Source organism: Fulmarus glacialis, unplaced genomic scaffold, assembly GCF_000690835.1.
Source record: "Fulmarus glacialis isolate BGI_N327 unplaced genomic scaffold, ASM69083v1 scaffold17577, whole genome shotgun sequence".
NCBI lineage: Eukaryota > Metazoa > Chordata > Aves > Procellariiformes > Procellariidae > Fulmarus > Fulmarus glacialis.
This window is the reverse complement of record NW_009225268.1, coordinates 7178-27548: the sequence shown is the minus strand read 5'-3', so window position 1 is coordinate 27548 and position 20371 is coordinate 7178. Positions and strand designations below refer to the sequence as shown.

Sequence of the window (20371 nt, the reverse complement as noted above, 5' to 3'; positions counted from 1 at the left end):
GTGGGGGTGGGGTCTGGCCGGGGGGTGGGCCGCCACAGCCTGTGGGGTGGGCTACAGAGCTCCGGGGTTAGTCATGGGCTACAGCACCCACCCCCAGAGTTTGGCTCCTGGCAGGCAGCTGTAGCAGAGAGAGCAGGCACCAGGAGGTACCCGACTCAAACCCAAAGGCACCCCAGGGCCAGAGGGGAGGCACCATGTTCCTGTCCCCTCCTGGTTCCAAGCAGGCTCCCCCCGCCACCCAGCTCCTCTCCCCATGGGGACTGTCACAGAGCGTTCAGTAGACAGCAATGCTCCATGAGCATTTATTTATCAGGACAGGCCTCTCCACCTCTAACACCTGCGATTCTGTGCTATCTAAAAGGCAAGGGTCCCCTTAGTACAACCCCTCGTTACGGCAAGCATTCCCGTATCTCGGGCCACACTACCTCACGCTCCATGGACTGCAGCTTGTTTGCTCCACACTGCTAAATTCCACCGGCACTTTAGCTTTCTCCTTCTTCACTGTTGTCACATTTGCCTGGACAAAACTGCCATTGCACCACAATGGGGGAAGCACTCCCTGACTTTTTCTGTCCCAAGCATAAACTCCAGCTCACACAGGACTGAGTCTTTGGCTTGGCTCACAGCAATGAGGCTTGCTCAACTCTGGAGATAACGCAGCAACAGCTCAACTCTGGAGATAACTTCAATAAAATGTATTTGAAAGAAAGAGAGCAAACCACATCACAGAACATTGCAGCATCCTTGACCCTGTTGCTCAAGGAGCTGCACAGGTGCTCAGGTACAGCCCTTCACACACACAGACCGACAGAACTGCGATGCAGGGAAGTCACCAGAACACTCTGCAGCACTTGGAAAAGCTTCTTCTCCCAGCACAAGACACAGGATGCCTGATATCAAAGCACATTGCCTGGGGTGCCAAGAGCAGAAGGATGTGTCACAGCAAGGCTGATGGTGAAGCACAACTGTTGTCATGGTCCTTGATGGAGCTCTCTCATGCGTGACATGTATTGCCCTGAATTTGCATCTGTCCAATTACTCATCAAAAAACAGCAATCCAAAGCTAAATTAACATTTTCTCTTCTGTATTCTTAATTGATTCACAAAAATGAAAAGATTATCTTCCCCCTTCAGATTAATTACTTTAAAGGCTCACAGTTTCTTGGGAGACGATTCCCAACTCAGCTCTGACAATGGAGCAAGACTGGAATCTGGCCTAAGATAGTCTGCTGAGAAAGACCAAGTGGACTTGTTCTGGAGAGAAGAAAATAGGGGAAATGTCTCCTCTCTTTCTTGGGGAAGAGAAGTATTTTAAAAGGACCTTTTTACTCTTGTCTTCAGCCAGTTCAAAGGGTCCTTGGATCTCTCCTGGACCGACTCTTTCTTTACAGAGTGCTGAGGAGGATATATGAAGAGATCAGGGCTCCAGCTTTCCCTCCTTAGCTTCTCGAAGTACAGTGTACAATTGAAATGATGCCCCAAAACCTTTCCTGTGGACAATGATCCAGCCTCTGCTCCAAGCACACAGCCCGAAGTTTGTACATGGCTTTTATAGCCCCGAATTCTTTTTAGACATGAGTTTGAATCCGTCATCCAGGATGGACCTCCGATTGCGTCTTAACCTCTTTTGTCTCTCGAGATAGATGACCACTCCCAGGAGGAAGCAGGTGACCAGGAAGAGCACCATTCCTGCAATGGCTAGAGTGATGACTGTGGCCTCTATCTGCCCTTGAGCCAACTTAGCTCCAAAAAGCATGATCTTCTGGGACTCATCCTTATCCTCAGGTGGCGACTCTGAGAGACAAACAAAAAGATAGTTCCAATGAGAGCCAGAAATACCACAACAGAAAGGTTCCAAGAAATATAAAAAAGGAGCAGAAGAAAGACCCAACACAATCAAAGCAAGTCAAAGGAGACCATCCATCTAACAGACCCTCATCCCTGGGGTCATACATCCTAACGCACTCCATCGCAGGACCTCACCATGTCTCACAGCTAGTCAGCCCAGTCAGCTAACCATTGCTGTCCCCACTCACAAGGGGTGTGATCTGAGGTTGTGTGTGGGGTCAGTGGCTTGGCTAGGAACAGAAGAATGGAGATGAGAACGTGCATCCGGACCGGGGCTGCTGCGAGTTCCCCACCCTGCTCCAAGCTCCCCATGCACACGGCTGTTGTCCTAACCACCACTTTTCAGAGTGCACTTGCTCAGTCATGCCAGTAGTGAGTCACTTAAGATCCTGAGCTCTCTTATGCTTCCACGCAGAGGCAGCAGCAACCTTTTGAGAAAAGTGGCTATTTGCACAGGTAACAACTGTTGATCAAGGTTTTTGCCTGGTGAGCATACACAGGCTGATGCCCAAGTATGGTATAAAACCGAATTACTTAATATTGTCACTCCTGCTCTGACACATTTCCTACTCCTCTTTACACCCATTTTGAGGGAGGAAAACATTGTTGGGAAGGAAATGACTGAAGTATCAGTAGAGAGAGACTGAAGAGCTGTAGGTGAATGGCTGTATTTTCAGCTGGTCTAAGCTGGCTCTGAAATCAGCCCAGCTGGATTTATTCACAGCAGCTGAAAAATAGAGTTGTGGAGAAAGATGAAAAATCAGGGAAATAAACCACCACCATAAACTATTCAGACTTTTACCCCAGAAAATTTTAAAGGGATCTTATCCACTACTCCCCTTCTCCCTGGTGCTGCTCAACCAAATGTCTTCTCACATCTGTTCTCTTAAATACCTGAAAGACCCAGGGCACGTGCTTAGGCTCTTTTCCTGGGGAAAGACAGACTACAAGGCAGACGTGCTTGTTTGCACGCTGACTCAGTCCCTTCAGCAAGTAATGGCAAATGTGAAAATTCCCTAAACCACATAGTCATTGACAGTCCAAGAAGGGAAGACAACTAATCTAAGGTGCCCCTTGGGTTTTGATTGAAAGGGATAAGAAAAATCATCTCCTTTGCAACATCCTCCTTTAAAATCCTCTGAATCTCTGCCAGTTTCTAAGCTTGCACTCTCCTCTGAAGATGAATCCATACATAGCAAGTAGAACAGGATGCGAGGCCACTGAACTTTTTCACCTAACATGGTCAAACAAGCCTAACAAGCCCAACTTCCTTATTTTTATCATCAGAGCACAGACATTTGGAGGCCAGATAAACAAACTAATATGGAACCTCCCTGTTATCCACTGGCAGCCAGGCCTCAGACCAACACGCTGGCCAACCTGACAGAGGAGAGGCTGTAAGTGGTGTTTGTGCTCCTCCCTTCTCCTCGTAGGGATCTAGATCTCTGTACTGATCAGAGATCTCCCTCCCTCCTCCGCCTCCCACACCCAGACAGTATTTAGCAGTGCAACATACACCGTACCTGCACTGTAGTTTATGACTTCAAGCTCTGGCTCTGAAAGGAAACAAAAAGAGGGTGAGAAAGTGTTGGGCTGAACAGGTAGAAAGTCCAGAACACGGCATGTTTGGCAAGGATCAGATCCAGAGGCACCATGGTTTTCCAGGGCTTGCAGGTTTTTTTTCTCCTGTCAATGTTTTCCCTCTCCACACCACACCAAGAGTGTTTTTGTACTACCTGCTTCAAGAGCAGACCCACTCCTGCTGCACAACCCTTTACAGCCTTTGAAAGAAAAGCACAATCGAAGTCTCTGAGCATGTGGTGGGCTGACCCCGGCTGGCAGGGTTCCTCGCTCACCCCCAGTGGGATGGGGGGAGGGAATCGGAAGCACGAAAGCAAGAAAAAAACCTTGTGGGTTGACATAAAGACAATTTAATAAGTGAAGGGAAAAACAAAACAAAACAAACCCAAAAAAACTGAAGCGATGCAAAAGCAATCACTCACCACCAGCAGACCAACGCCCAGCCAGTCCCTGAGCAATGGCTACTCCAAAAAAGCTCCCCCCCATTTTTATTGCTGAGCGTGATGTTCTATGGCATGGAATATCCCTTGGTCAATTCGGGTCAGCTGTCCCGGCTGTGTCCCTTCCCTGCCTCTTGCCCACCCCAACTTACTGAGCGAGAAACAGAGAAGACCTTGACACTGTGCAAGCACTGTCAGCAATAGCTAAAACACTGGTGTGTCATCAACTCTGTTTTGGTAACAAATCTAAAACACAGCAGCATATAGGCTGCTATGAAGAAAATTAACTCCATCGCAGCCAAACTCAGTACAGACTGTCACTCACCTCTGAGCACCTTCCAGGGTTTCCTGGTGAAATGAGAAGCCTTAGGATGTGCATTTAGATTACAGGTAATATTCTTAATAAGAACAATCACTAGCTGATGGCTGAACATTGCTTCTCAGACACAAGCTAAAATAAAACTCATAATAATGTAGGCAATGTAAACCCCAGAAACCAATTTGTTATTAATTCCAGCTGCAGGTATTACCATATTCAAAGGGAACATCCTAAATTAATAGTACTTAAGTAACTATGTGCTCAATTAACTGGCTGTTCATGGTATGTAAGAGAGTTGTAAGTGTGATGCAAACACTCAGAATTTAGCAGCAGTCGTAGAAAGTGCTGCTAAATGTTTTACGGTAACAATCAGTGATAGCTCCCTACCTGGTCTGGGCAAGACTGTGAAGAGTATCTCCATACCAGCATGAATATGATCAGACACATGACAATGAAGCAGCCATGTCCCAGGGTTCCCAACCAACATCTCCACCATTTCAAAGGTCCCAGGGAACAGATCCACAACATCTGCTCTGTAGCTTTTGCCATTCTGTCAAAGGGAATGGAGGCTGTTAGCATGCAGTGCTCTTTGCATCTTTTCAGAAAGAAAATTCTGTCAGTGTCACTGGAGACCGCTTCAGTGCTATTACGGTTTTTAAAAGCTCAAAAAAAGATTTCAAAGAGCAGCTCCAGGGCTGTAGCTGGGAAAGCAAACACAATCTGGTAATGCCTAATCCTAAGAAGGGTTAAGCTAGACATATCAACACAGTACAGAGGCTCAGTGAGTCAGACTTGGATGTGTAAAAATCACATCCCTTTCTTAGTTGGGTGAAGTTGCTGTGAAGTCATTCAAGAAGTTCAAATCCAGAGTCAAGCAAAAGTGATGACATCAGTGACCAGTCTCTGCTTTATCATCAGCAGGATATTCTTACCTTGTATATGAAGGTCTCGGCATGAAAATGGACTGTGTGGACATCAATCTCCTGACCCATTCCCAGCAGGTACCAGTTCACCCACTCTCCCTGGAACATGGTCAGCCCAGGCAAGTTCGCATAGAGCCTCCCATTGATTGCTGTGCAGTAAATAACATACAGAAAGAGTAGAAAAGGCTGTTACTGAAATGGTAAAGATGCTGAACCATCTCAGGGGAAGAACATGCAGGGCAAGTTAGATGCTACAAAGCTCAGTGCATCAGCAGTTAGTGTCTTTCATATGACAGTCCCCCAAAAGTTTGGCAGTCTCTCTCCAGCTCAACTACTTCTTATCTACTCTGTTAACAGATAGGAAAAGTAAAGTGACTTGCATCCAAGGCCATGCTGTAGCTCAGCTCAAATAAATCTCAAAATCTACCTCTTGCTGAAAACCTGCAGTCAGCCAGCTGATGGTTGTTTCTAGAAGTCAAGTAAAAATGGCTTTCTTAGCCCAATGATAGGGAAATATGTATATATCTATACACACATAAATCTCTGAACAATTCACTTGCTGAACAATGAAAACAGGTAAATCCTGCCAAAGGCAACCCTGTCATTCTAAGAGTATCATGCTGGCTGTACACATTACATGCTGGTCACTTGTAAAATCGCTACATGGCAGGACTTTATTTCATAATTAGCACAGCAAGAAGGAATACTGCTTTGAGTACAAATGCAGGAAAGGGACTGAAACAGTGAGTGAGCTGAATGCGATGGCACACACATGGAAACTTTCATGCTCAGATGACAACAGAGGGAATAAGACAGAAAGAGACATGATCTGAGGGCAGAAACACCAGTGTTTTACTGTCAGATCTGCCATAGGCACTTTCTGTAGCCCAAAACAAGCATCCAACTTCAGCGTGTTGGTTTTGCTAGCTATAACATTGGGTTAACAATTATAACAATGGACATATATTTGCAGATTCTTTCTGTCACCTGTACAAAACCAGTAGTAATGATAGTACACATAACACAACTCTTCACTATTTTTGTCTCCACAACTGCCAAGGGACTTGTTTTGCTGAGAATACTTTAGATAGTTTTTCTCCATATTATATCTGGATCTATCATAAATAACATGTTAATTTAGAAAAATGCGTTCACCCTACTATGGTAGAAATAGCTTTTTGGTAATCAGCTAAAACAACAGAGCCATATATTGCAGCCACATAGCTAGGTCAATTAATTTGAAATCTAACATATTCTAGTGGTACTGAGATAAACAGAATGAAACTAGTCTGACATGGTAATTTCACATTTGATTTTATTTCCTTGTCCTGAGTCACTCGGACACATGAGAGATTAACCTCTCTGACCCATATCTTGCTATTCCTCCCAACAGGGACAGCCATAACGATTAGCCTTCACCGTAGATCAAAGATTTGTGCCATATGTATGCTGCAATATTGAGAAAAACAGACAGTTTAACTGTGTTCATGCCACTGACAACATAAAAGGATGAGGGCATTTGCTAGGAATCAGGCTCTTGTTTTTTGGGTGGCTGACTACTTACAGAGATCGCAGAATCAACATCAACTTTGCATAGATAGTAAGGAGTGCTCAGGTGCCTAACAGGCATTACCATGCATTTTGTTGCTTTCCACAAATTTGTCATCCAGCAGGTTGATATCCTTGTGATATCCCTTACTGTAACGTTCCACATTCTCCTCCAAGTACCAGGACTGATTTTCATCAAAAACCAGGAACAGTAGAGCAAACTCCCTCTTTACATCCTTCCTGAACCCATCAGACTGCAGTGCCCCTCTCCGGCAGATCTTCAGGGGTCCAATCAGACCGCTGTACATATCCTAATCAGAATGAAGGAGGAAAAACTGAGGCAAGGATCTTCTCACCCTCTTTTGTATGCAGTTCTTTGCCTTTCAGCAAGCATATTTTCTGTTCCCTGCATCACCCCACTTAAAACAAACGGTGCTACTAAGTACTCTCCTTGGTGAAAATCAACTGTCGAAGCACAAGAACAGAGACTACACATGCTCTTATGAATGCAAATCCAGAAGTCATAAATATGAATGGTATCAAAATATTCTCCACTCTGTGGCTGCAAAACCATCTGCAACTTGAGATAAAAAGGCAATGATCTCGGTTGAATGTGATTGTTTATTGCAGGATCCTCCAGGTTGTTTCGCTGTGAAATCAGTGCTACGGCAATTGATCCTAGCAATGCTCAAATGTTCCTGCTTTATCCATGGGGCCTAATTTTGGACAATTTCTGTCTTTCTTGACTAGCCCTACGGCTCTCACTAATAGAAACCATGACTTACTGGGAGATGTTCTCATATCATGCAAATAACTGAAGGAAGGTTAGTGTCAAGGAGACAGTGGACTTGTTTTATGAAGGTTTGTGTTAGGAAATAAGGACAAACATCAGGACAAATTTGGAGGATTTCCTCTCCCAGGAGAACGCTGGACATGTCACCAGGTGGTGGTTCTACCTCTCAGCTGGGCCAACCTTCAAATTGTATCCAGCTCACATTGTTCTCTAGAGGGGGTGAAAAATTGGTCTAACTGGGCTTTTCTGGTTCTAGCTTCTATTTTACCTTTACTGGGTCCACCACAGAGTAGTAGATCCAAGGAACACAGGCTGAATCATTTGGCCCTGGACCAGATCTCTCGGGAACTTCCCATCGGTATGTCACAATGTCGCCTGAGTGACAAAGAAGCACCATTCACACCAGTGTGATACACTCACTCGCCAGTTTGCTGAGCAGCATGCAAAGCAAAACAAAACAAGAAGATCCTGTCTCCAAAGTGCAAATTCAATTCTGATTTTGTTGGACATTGCATCTTCCTTCCCCAAACACTGAAAAACAGGATGGAAGCTCCGCTCTCACAAGCAAAGCAGAAGGGTCACAGGATGCACCCACTATCTGGCATCAGCACAACTGTTTTATCTGCTGCCTTTGAGACTGGACCTGACCAAGGAAATTCCACCTCTCTTCAGTGCAGATGGAGCTTGAGATGATCTTTCATCTCTTTGAAGTATATTTACGATGCTCGTTCTAATTCATTTTTAAAATTACTATTTTGCGTATTAGCAATACATTTCAGAATGACAGGGCCTGACTGAAAACCTGTTTATTGCTTAGACAGTCTGTGCAAGTTGAAGGGGACCAAAAATTACACAAATCGGTGTCCAGACCGTGAAACAAATTGTGATTTCAGTCAGCGTCCTGGCAAGCAATTGTGCATTTCTCCTATTTCATACTATTTTCATACTACTGTGCACATCACAAGAAGTATAGGTCCCAAAGAAGAGGGGCAGGCTTCCCCCATCATGGGCGTCAGCCCAGGGCTACCAAGGACCGACTGAGCTGTGAACTGCCATCATCTTTCTCCTTCCTACAGACAGACCACCCTCAGTGCGGGAGCATAAGGCTGCACACAGAAAAGTTTGTGCTATGCTCAACCCAGAAGTCAGAGCAGAACATGAACTCCCAGGGCTGCCTTCCCACACAAGCGATATCACTAAAACCACAGTGAACTTGGAAGACCAGTTATTGTTCAGTTCCAGTTCTCTACCATAAGAAAATAAGTACACCTAAGCCTACTTAAGGAAACCAGTCTAGCTATAGGCTAAAATTAGCCTCGTAAGCCCATACGCGAATACAGCTGGAGACCACAGTGACTCACCAGGGTTTGCTACTTGCGGCTGTGCCGTCTCCCTTTCCAGCACCCCGTGTGCATGAACGGAGTAGGGTCGCGTGGCATTGTTCTTAAACACGATGTTGAGAATATCTCCCACTTCCGCCCACAGAAAAGGACCTTGAGATAGGAAGAATGTACTCTGAGACTAGCAAAAACTGTCAACATATCTCCACCTCTCTCATCATCTTCTCCCCAGACATATTACCTTATAATTTTTATGATGTTCCCCTGCCTCTTCTCTACCTTATCTCTACCTCACAAAAAGGGAACTGGAGGCCAGTCCCAACTCAAGTAAGTCTTAGAAAACTGGACTGTTTCACAATGAGGGAAATGAAGGTTGTTACGCATTTTAACTGTGCCCAGTACAACTAAGGCTTGATTTCTGAATACTGCTGTGCTACATTTCACAGCGTCTTGATCATGCCTTGCTGCTGGTTTCAAAAAATGTGGTAATATTCAATTTGGCCTGAGAGTGTCACAAATCAGAGCTGCAGCCTATTTTGAACAGCATATACTGCCTCAGCCTTGCTGCTCTGGCACCACTTATAGTCCTGGGTTCATAACACAGAACTGTCTCCACAGACTTCCATCGGACATTGTAATGTGCTCCTCCATTTCCCAAGGCCTGCCTGCTTTTGCCCCAGAAGCATTTCTCTTACAGCTACAGATTTTCACCTACATCTCTCAAACTGCTCCCTAGAAGTCAGCAGTTATTTCTGTTCTACAGTCAGAGAAATGCAGGTGTGAAAAATACTTTGCCTGAGACATGAAAGAAAGTTGGCGCAAAGGCAAGCACGAGAACCCAGAACCTGGATAGGAGACAGTCTGAATTTCTCCTCACTTGCATACACAGCGGATGCCTAAACATCTAGGAAGCCTTCAGACTACAGCCCTTAGCCACTGAAGCTCTAGAGTCCAAGTCCCATCCCTGTGTGAGTGGAAGATGTACCCTCTGCACACATCCTTACCTAGTATCCCTAGGTGTTCATCACCATTTATCCTGGCCTTGGGAGTCTGGAAAGTCCCATCGGTGTACTCCCTGTAAACTGCTTTCTTGTACCTGGAGCCGAGCAGTCCATTCTCGTTGCTCAAAAATATATCGGCGTAGCTGAGAAATGCAGAATGAGTGCTGAGATACCCAAAAGCTCACAGGGAATAAACAGCTAACTTGTGGCAGGGGGTTCACTAGTTGAATGGGTTTCTCAGAGACCTGCTTTGGCTGCAAAGGTGGGCGCAGTGACGCGGGGGGCTGCGGCTCCCATCAGCAGCACCACCAGCAGTGGCATTCGCTCCGTGTCACAAGATGGCCAAGATACCTAACAAGCTTCACCAAGGTCTACTGAGAAACTTTGCCAAAGGCTTCCCCAGAAGAAGGGCTCTACCTCTCCACAGAATGGTTGTGCCGTTCCCTCTCCCAGCTTCGGTCAGGCGCGTAGTCCCACACCACCTCCTCTGCCACGATGTAATATGTCCGTACCCCCTTGTACTGAAGGGCAGGAGCAGGATCCCTTTTTCCACACTTAGAAACGGAGTAGCGTTCCCTCATCCCAGCCTGGTAGTGATTGCTCGTCTGGCAGTAGATCTCAAAAGTCCCTGGGGGAGGCAGCATGAACAAGGAAATCAGCTACTTTTAAAAATCCCAGGAAACAGCTGCTTCCCATGCAGAGCTTGTGACGTGGCTGACATCGGTATGTGTGTTGTGTGTATCTGGGTGTTTGTTTAGGGAGCTTGGTTGCCACAGGCCGATTCTAAAAGGGGTTATTAGATTTAATGGCACAACAAAGTCCTAAATAAAAATCATCTCAGGAGGCTCTCTTACACAATAACCAGCTTATTAGATGTGAAGAAATCAATGAAGTGGCATAACTGTGCTACCACTGCTGAGACGCTGGTTAAGTAAAAGATCTAGCCTGCAAATGCCAAAGGGGAGGAGACAACTGGCAGCTGAGGCCATCACATTGTGTGAATGAGACACGGTATTGTGTGCTTATCCCACAGACTGGGAAGACTGGGGTCTGTCATAAACATGAATCTCCACAAGCCATGGACAGGGGAGTTAAGCTCTGGTAACGGTCTGCTACTTTACTCTGAAAGACATGTTTGCATGTTTCTGTGGGTCACAGGCAGCAATGTCCATGGGAGCTATTACTACAAATATTTAATAGGAAGTGGCAGCCTAGAGAATCAGTCTGAGACAATATGGGACAAGATCCTGTATCTCCTGTTCTCCAGAATCAGATGCAAAGACAGGAGCTGTGGCCTCCTAAGTGGGACCAAACAGGATCTAAAGCACAGCTCACTCTGTAAGCGTTTACACTGTGCTAAAGAATCAGCCACAGGAGCAAATACTACAATGGGAGACTTTTCCTGCTGCCAAGTTAGATGTGCAGGCACTTACCCTTGTTATCAGGTTGCATGAAGGCAGTAGCAAATGTGTGGGGGAACAGATTGGTTGAATCTTTCCGCATCCCATTCACCTGCAGGGTGTTTCCCTGAAACACAGCTCCATGTACATCTGCTTCACTGCCCAAGCCCAGAAGGTGCCAGGACACACTGTCTCCTTCACACACATTCAGCCCAGGTAAGTTACCAAACATAAGTCCATTGATGGCTGCAAAGGAGAAAACAATTAACTCTCTGCAGGTAGATATCAGCCAAGAGATTCATTTGTGCATACACTTTGACAGGGCAGGCCTGCCAGTGGAAGTGTAGCTTGCTTGTAATTCACCCCTGAATATGCTCAGGACACGCTTCCCGAGACTGTGCTCCTTGTCCCATGTCCCACCCGCTGCCTCTGGCCTCACTTGATTTCAGGCCAATAGAACACAGCCACTCCAGCTTCCCCGCTCAGTCTTTAGGTGAACACCGCCCCACGTTTTGCAGGTTCATTCCCGCTGCACGCAGAACAGCATCAGGCCATACCATGCATCCTGTTTGATTCCTCAAAGCCATCATCCTTTTTCACAGAAGTCTCTTCCATCCTCAAATAGTACTTTATGTTTGCATTTAAATACCAGCTGAGGTTCTCATCAAACACACTGAAGAGAAGGTAAAATTCTTTGTCGATCCCTTTCTAAGATACAATCATAATGATGGCTGTTAATTTTTAAAATGCACCAATTAACTATCCTTACAGTTAAAGCTGTTTTGCCTGCATCTCATATTCCCCTTTATCTTAAAACTTGGCTCACTGAGGGCCAGGGCTCTGTCCCTTTACTCATATTGAATGTTCCTCTTTTTTTCCACGAGAGGCACCACTTGTGGATTTTCCATGATATTTCACATGAGTAAAGTGATCAAAATTCAGCCAAGGATATGAAGTCATTGCCTCCTTCCCCCACCATCCCTACATTTAGGTGTAGGTTTCACCGCCTGTCCAAATCAGACCTGAGATCAGAGCCCAGCCCATCAGGCAGGCTGATGACTACGTTCCACCCCTCCTTTCTCCTACCACAGGCCTGGACTGGGGATTTTTTTAATTACCCTAAATCCTTGAAAATGTTAATTCTCCTAAGAAATGCATTCCAAAGCATGGTGTGCTTCCCCACTAGATGAACATCCCCATTGTTGACAGATTCTCATTCTGATATCAGCTTCCTCAGCTGCACCCAGGAAGACACCCTGCAGAGAGGGCTAAGCGACTCCCAGTCTGCGGCACACGGGTGCATGAGGAGTGGCCGTGCACCTTTCCCAATTAAGCATTCATTAAAGGGTTGCCTAAGATCGTGGAGCCAGAATTGCTGCCCCAGGTGATTTTTCCCTGTCCTACCTTTCCAAAAAGGTCTGTTTTGTTTACACCCTTTCAATACCTGCAAATGTTTTGTCATTATCACAACTCCTTCATATACTGTGCTGTATATATTTATGATCCTCTCTGCTCAGAAGATTCACATTTCCACCCTGTGTAACACGCTGATCTCTTCTGCACTCCTAATCCAGCCACATCGTGCCACCACTGAAAGCAGACAGAAAGCAAACGCCTCTAGGGAGGTTTACACCCTTTCAATACCTGCAAATGTTTTGTCATTATCACAACTCCTTCATATACTGTGCTGTATATATTTATGATCCTCTCTGCTCAGAAGATTCACATTTCCACCCTGTGTAACACGCTGATCTCTTCTGCACTCCTAATCCAGCCACATCGTGCCACCACTGAAAGCAGACAGAAAGCAAACGCCTCTAGGGAGGCTCTCGTGGCAGGTTTTCAGACTCGCCAGCCACTCCCTCATCTACACCGCAGGGTAGGCAGGATGGCATCAGGTTGCTTTTCTGTCGCCTACTGTTTTTCACGATAAGGCTCTGCTAACCTGTCTTGCGCTTCCCCAATACACTAATTTAATGCTTTCCCTAGACTTACTGCCAGGAGTAGACTATCCCTGAGTGAAATACCAAGACTGAGTTCTGGTCGCCCTTCAGATTTCACCTCTCAAAAGCACAAAGACTGACATGGATTTTCACATGCTTTTTGTAGTCAGCTCTGCTTGAAAATGAACTGATCTTGCAGAGGAAACGCAGTTCACCCAAACCTCAAAGTGTTATATCATTTAAACAAACCACCTGTAAGTGAAAATGTCTTTTCAATGTCTTTTCAATGTTTCTGAGACTGCAATGAATATTCGACATGCCTCTGAAAGCAGCCTGCTACGCAAGTCTCAGGACAAAAGTTACCTATAAAGTCACATCCAAGGTACGCTTGTTCAGCCAAGTTTGTCTATGAGTTCTAAAGCAGAGCTCAGAAGCCATTTCAAGGGCAGCCCTTGGGAGCCCAGAACGCTAGCCATTCCGACCTGAGACCTGGGCACCAGCTGTCCCCATGTTAACCTGCCTCGTGGCTTTGCTTCGACTCCCCTGGACTTACGCTATCATACGTTTGTTTTTATTATGTTCCCTAATGTTTTGCTGATGCTTCTTTCTCAAAGAAAACAAAGAACCTGGTAAGAGCACGGCAGGAGAACCCCTTTTACCTGTTTATTGTTGTCATCCAAAGTGCCCGGCTTGCAGATGACCAGAGGCCCTACTAAACCTGAACTGGGGTCTTTGATGGGATTCGCAGCAGAGCTGTACATCCAGGTCAGGCAGGGAGGGTCGCTGGACGTGGGCCCAACGTACTTCGGCACAGTCCAGCGGTACGTAAAGTTGTGCAGCGGCGCAACAGAAACCCCATTCTGGGACAGACCTTTAAAACAGAGATTGGCATGGTTATTCCCAAGGTCCCTGTACAAACGTGGTTACATCTTCTCACCGGCTACATTCCTACTGGGCTTTACTTCATTCATGTCACTAAAATACCCGGCATCTCTGAGGTGTGGTGTGGGTGTGTTTAAGGCACACAGGGAGCTGCTCTCAGTACCATGTAAATTCCCACTGGTGCCATGGCAGAGACGGGCGTGGTGACAGGAAATAACAAAGCAGATCCCACTGCATCTGGGGAGATGAATGTTGGAAGCACGTGGTTATCTAAGCTGGAGTGCACTGGGAACGTTCCTCTGCTCACAGGGTCTCAAACAGCTAGAAATGGTCAGACCTTTGGTTTACAATTTTCATCTGAAAAATAGCACCTCTGGAACCACGCTCCCTCTGGCACCCTCCCTGGGCACCAGTTCAGTGGAAAGTCTCCTTCGGCGAGGCCTCAGGCAGGCTCAGAGGACCAGACTGGCTTCCACCCAGTTCCTGAGCACACCTAGTCCTTCCCGGCTGCAGAAACTCCCCGGCACAGAGGAGCTGTGGAGCTCCACCACCAGCATTACTATTGAATTACACGAGAAAAGGGAGCCACAAACCGTCATGGTACCACATCCCTTCCCACGCCTTCCCATAGGACACTCCATGAGGCTGGATGCTGAAAGGCCAGGAGGCTTTGTTAACAAATGTCACCAGGATGGTGTCTCCAACTTCAGCTTTGATCACTGGACCTACACAAATAGCAGAGAGAGCATGTCAGCAACAAAGCAACTCCCCGGGTGAGCAGGCAAACCAAAGAAGGCAGGGCCACCTTTCACCCAGGCTGAGGGGAGCAGAAGACACAGAAGAAAGGTGGACACCCCTGCACATCGGTGCTGCCTAAGGCCCTTCAGCCCTGACAGGAGGGGCTGACAAGAATTATCTGAAAGTGTTTCGTGTCTGCAGCAGAACTCAGAAGACGCTTCAGGCCTTCGCAGACGGAATAAAAAAGTGGTCAAATGTGCTGAAATGCCCTCGGGAAAAGCCCCTGTCTCTCACCCACCTACATAAGGCCCCCTCAGCCTTCCAAGATGGGTGCCTCAGGCCTGAGGTCTGGTGTGTAAAGAGAGGTGCGAGATGCTCTAAGCCCACCACTGTCTGTGAGCCACAGCCCCAGCCAGCTAGAAAGAAACCATGAGTCTTTAATACGCCTCTCGGTTCCCACCAGCCTGCAGACCCCCAGGTCCACAAACCACTCCCGACAGCCACGGCAGGGCATGAGCAAAGCCAGGCTGCTGCCCGGCAAAACCGGCAGAGACCCAAGCCTCGATGCACACATCTCAATGTGCCTCCATGTGCTCGGGTCCCCCAGCAAAGAACGTCTGAAAGCCACGGGTAACCACGGCCTCCCCCGGCTCTGCTCTGCGCCCCAGCAACTGCTGCCTTGGGGCTCAACATCCCCTTTGGGTGACACCCCGATTCCTCAGAGGAACCCCGAGCCGAGCCCTTTGTAAATGCACCACTCGCCTTCCTGATGTGTGAGAGGGCTCGCCTCAGGCCTGGAGCTGTGTCCCTCTCCCCTCCATCAATTAAGACTTAGGGTTGGACGGCTCCTTGCAGTTCAGAGGGACCACATTAGCATGGTGGTCCGTCACAACAGGGCAATCCCACTGCAACTCTTCCACTGATGGGGCTCCCTCTTCTTCTTCCCCATCGCTCCCCTCCTGGATGGCCCAGACTCCATCCCCACCGTTCATTAAACGTCTCAGGCAACTGATGTAGGCCATAAAACCAACAGACAACAGACTCAGAACAAAAAGCAAGCAACCTGCTGCATGGTTAGCGACCTGGATAGGCTACCTGCAGTGTCTGGTAACCACACGGGACTTTGGGCAGCACCACAGCCAGCCGCTGCGAGGGAAACCATGGAGGGCAGCAGGAGCAAGTGGCAGGGTGAGGAACGGCCAGGTGCTCACAGGTGGTATGTCTAACAGCCCCCTGAAGAAAACCGACAGCGCTAACAACCAACCACCCAGCCCTCCCCACAGCACAGCTTCCTGTACTTCAGGGCACGAACAGACAGCATAAGCCACCGGCGCATGCCCGTGCACCGTGGGTTGTCCGCACTGCACCACATCACATTCAGCAGCTCCCTGTTCCTCATGGCCCCCTATCTCTTCTAGACATCCCATCCACTTTATCGAGTTGGCTTTAGTTAGCCAGTTCAAATGAGTTCATGTCACTCCCTCCACAGATGTCACTCGTTTATCTGACCGGGGATTTTCATCAAATAATCCATCAGTGTTTTTAGTTTACCAGTAGAAAATATCTGTAATTTCTTTCTACAAAGTCATATCCAAGTTTTCCCTCAGTCACTTGTCTTTCTATAGAAATGTGGCTGTTGCTGGTAATGCTAATCCTTTTTTATTTTTCCCCTGGTTCCCAAGGCCCAGCAAAACGCTGTCAGCTCCTGACAGTTACACTGCATCTCTCCTATGCACAACTCCACCATTTAACTTTTATTCAGCTGCTTATACTTCTTTTTTGCTCTCTCCACTATTCTCTTCCCCCCTCCCAGTCTGTATTTCACTGCACGTGCTCCTTCCTCTGTGGCCTCTGCTGGGATTGCTAATTTCTGGTGTCACTAGATTATTAGTCGCTGTTGATGCAGGAAATTGGACGACACCTACATGCTTCTACCACGTACGCCACAGCCTTCACATGTGATTCATTTGCCTCTGCAGACTGCCTATTTTCTTCTCCCATCTTTCTACACCACCCGCACTGTTACCTGGCTATAACAGAGCACGCGCCCACTCGAAAGAGGAAGCTTTCTGTGAGAAAGTGGGGTTTGTAGCATGCCTTGAAGATGCTCAAAAACACATAACCAGGGCCTATTACTGTGACCCGTTTAGCTCCAGTTACAAACACTATACTGTGTCCCCCAGCCTTTACTACTAACTTCTGAAGATGGCCCGGCAGAAGAGCAATTCTGTCTCTTCCACCTTTCCACATCCTAGGGCTGTCCCCCTCACTCTTAGATGTAACTGCTGTGAAACACCTCCTCTGTGCCACTGACTGCACCACAAAATGAGAGGACAGTTACAGCCGACTGGTACTCCCGACATCAGCATCGTTCTCACTGGTACTGAAAGAGGATTTGGGTTGCTGGATGATTCCTACCAAGTATCCCAAGGTGCTTCTCTTCTTCTGATTGCTGCTTTTCCTCACGGAAGCTCTCATCAGTATATTCCACATACTTTGCCTTCCAATAGACTCCCCCAATTCGGTAGTGGCTACGCTTGAAAAACTGCTCAGCAGGGCTAAATGCAAGAAGCAAATATCAGGTCATTTCTATGAAAATCAGTCCTGTTCTCCTGCTCCCTCCCCACACCCCTCTGGCAATGCCAGCAGCATCTCCAAATCAAGCAGCTTTTCAGACAAGGACAGCATATCTGGTTTGGAACAAGCACAGCTTGTCCCTGTGAAACTTTTTCGTCCTACAGACTCATCTACCCGCTGTGTTCAGGCAGCACCTCTGGCACGCAGCCCTCTCAGCCAGGCTCAGTGGCACAGCTCTGAACAGCACCCCTACACAAGGTGTGCATGAGAGGGCAGTGAACAGAACTGCAGTGCAGTAACTGGAAAGGCACTGCTAAAACACCGAGTTCTTCAGAGGCCAGGGGACAGCCCAGGGGACAACTGCAATCGTAACTGGAAAAAACCCTCACACAACAGCTGTAAAGAGAGATTTATTTCCTCCACCAGCACCCTCTCCAAACACACAGACAGACATAACATGCCTTGCAGGAGAGGCAGCTTAGTTACAAGGCCAGCTCAGAGGTCTAAGGAGCTGTCAGTTCTAAGGTCTGTAAGAGTGTTGCTGCGTGGCTTTGGGTAAATCATTAACTGCTCCGCATTTCTACTTCTCCATCTGAAAGAGGTATATCCTCTCCAACAGTTTCCCAGGGAAGGGAACGGAGGGGGAGGAAAGTCTCTGTTTCAGTTAGCCAAAGTCTGAACGGGAAACTACTCACCAACTGCTAGCACAACCATCTGAAATGCGGGATGGAAGGCTGACATTGAGGTCACTGCATTTGCTTTCCTAGAAATTGCTTGCTGCAGCAGGCTACACTGAAGCATGTCTGCAGGCTAGCTCTGCCACCCTGTGTCTGCTGCAAGATGTGCTTTCTTAATAGTTCATCAAATATACAGATCTGTTCCTAGGTCACGCACAGCAAGCAGAAATGAAGCCCAGAGACAAATGTGGCAGCTCTTGTTCTACATAAGCTGGGACTCCTGGAGTCTGTGGGTAAGGCTATGAACCTAGTACTGCTCTCGGTACAGTCTAGCTACAGCAGCCTACATTTCCAGATGGGGTGATCTGCCTTCCCAGGAAGTGTACTCCATGTGAATTGCAGGCATGTATTTTGATAAGAAATTAATTCCACATTTCCCTCAGCAGCCTCACCAACACAGAGCAGAGACTCCCAAACACCACCCTAGCCCATCAGGCTCTTGCTTACCTGCCTGCCTCACTCAGCCGTTTCCCACTGCTTTGGTCGAGCCCTGAAGGTCCGTAGTCCCACTGTACTTCCTTAGCAGCTATGTAGTATTTCCGAACTCTCCCTTCCAGGGTGGATGCCGGAGCTTCCCGAGAACAGGGCCGGACTTCATAGAGTGCCCCCATCCCAGCTGTCCAAGACATGGTGGAGGACACACATGCTTAACCCCTCTCAGCCAGTTTGACCAGGCAATGAACACAGTCCCATATTCCTACCACAAACTGGCCATTCCTCCTCTGTTGTCCCAAAATGCACATGGCCAGGAGAAGGTGATCAGGTGGTTCCACAGCAAGGAGTTTTCTCTGTTAGTGAGCAGAGCTTCTTACCTTAGATATTGGATGCTATGGAAATACGGACAGAGAGCGAATAGAGCCTTCTGCTATTCTCAGATGTACCATGCAAGTGCCTCCTAGAGGGACTAGAACTTTTAAGGCACTGCCTCATCTTAGCTTTCAGCTGTACCAAACTTATTGTCTTCACCACTGATCAACATGGAACATCATACAGTGGTACAAGTCAGGCTGGCCTGCACATTAATAATCAATCCACCCCAATTTATACAAGACAAAGAATCACCCCACTCATCTAGGGACGTTTTTAGTGGGAATGCTGCCCAAGGCACTGTCCCCTACCACACTGTACGTCACAGGACCACACTGGGAGAAAAAAAGGAGGCCGCAGAGTGCAGGACATATTCCAACCTCTGCCTTACCTTGTATGTGATCATTGATCTGACAGCTCAGTAGCCATCTCCCAGGGTTTCTGGGGATCATGTCTGCTGTAACAAAAGTGGCTGGGAAGAGGCTGGCCACATCTGTCCTATGGCCTCGAATATTGAGCATTTCTCCATGAAAGTAGGCTGTATGAACATCAATTTCATTGCCCATCCCGAAGAGATGCCATGAAACGTAATCCCCAGCACACATTGTCACCGCAGGGAGGTTCCCAAACACATAACCATTAATAGCTGCAAGACCAAGCAAGCCAAAAATCAGAGATTAGAAAAGGGGCCTTCAGAGCTTCTGCCAGCAGGTCACAGTACAGACATGTTTGAAGGATGGACCTAACCAGAACTCATCTTCTTCTTCTTGTTCTGGAGGGTCCAGCTCCACAACTCATTCCTAAAATGAAGTGTACTCAAAATCTCCAAACAACTAACAAAGGCTCACTCAAGCCAAAGATTAAATCAAAATAACACTTCGTTTTTCTGGAGTGGTTGCACTGTCCTTGCAATATTGTTTACTAGCACATGACCTCAGAGCTTACTGTCTTCCTTCTCCCCTCTACCCACACCCTGGCATACAACAGCAGAAAATGCATTTCAAGATACCAGAGCACTGACATCCCTGGAGTGTCTGGGCAGAGTCAATGGCTTCACAAAGGTGACACTGACCGTGCATTTTGTTGCTCTCTTGGAATTCCTCCTCTTCTTTGTCTACGGAGCCTGGATCTGTGCAGAACGACGCTATGTTCTCGTCCAGGTACCAGCTTAGGTTCTCATCCACCACACTGAACATCAGGAAGAAATCAACGTCCACATCCTGGCGTCTTTGAGAACTGCCAGTCAGTATTCCTAGGGTGAAAGAAAAGATGAATGAATACCCACCCATGCAGAAAAGCAGACATCAGTCAAGGGATTAAAACACCAATAGAAGAGTAACTCTTATCACACAAATTAGGGATAGATGCTTTCCCCACCATCCTAGCACAGCTCATTGCAGAGTTCTAGCAAGCTCACTCTTTTCTAATATATCCCTGCTAATACGTTTCTCACTCCCAAGCAGCTCTGCCACTGCATGGCTGAACTGCTTCAGT

The 20371-nt window shown here is 47.2% G+C and overlaps 1 protein-coding gene across 1 annotated transcript in view; it reads right to left on the bottom strand.

The window, feature by feature from the left end:
- Window positions 1–1433: 1433 nt before the first annotated feature.
- HEPH (hephaestin) overlaps window positions 1434–20371 on the bottom strand; it is a 22908-nt gene continuing 3970 nt past the window's right edge. The window contains exons 4-20 of the mRNA XM_009582438.1: window positions 19950–20129; window positions 19269–19523; window positions 18518–18686; window positions 17175–17314; window positions 14612–14743; window positions 13796–14007; window positions 11751–11901; window positions 11227–11439; window positions 10211–10421; window positions 9797–9936; window positions 8814–8945; window positions 7721–7827; window positions 6745–6970; window positions 5121–5260; window positions 4576–4738; window positions 3372–3404; window positions 1434–1794 (exon numbers count right to left, since the gene is read on the bottom strand). Of these exons, the coding sequence (XP_009580733.1) occupies window positions 1550–1794; window positions 3372–3404; window positions 4576–4738; window positions 5121–5260; window positions 6745–6970; window positions 7721–7827; window positions 8814–8945; window positions 9797–9936; window positions 10211–10421; window positions 11227–11439; window positions 11751–11901; window positions 13796–14007; window positions 14612–14743; window positions 17175–17314; window positions 18518–18686; window positions 19269–19523; window positions 19950–20129 (2849 nt within the window). The 3' untranslated portion in view covers window positions 1434–1549. The remainder of the gene's footprint in view (window positions 1795–3371; window positions 3405–4575; window positions 4739–5120; window positions 5261–6744; window positions 6971–7720; window positions 7828–8813; window positions 8946–9796; window positions 9937–10210; window positions 10422–11226; window positions 11440–11750; window positions 11902–13795; window positions 14008–14611; window positions 14744–17174; window positions 17315–18517; window positions 18687–19268; window positions 19524–19949; window positions 20130–20371) is intronic.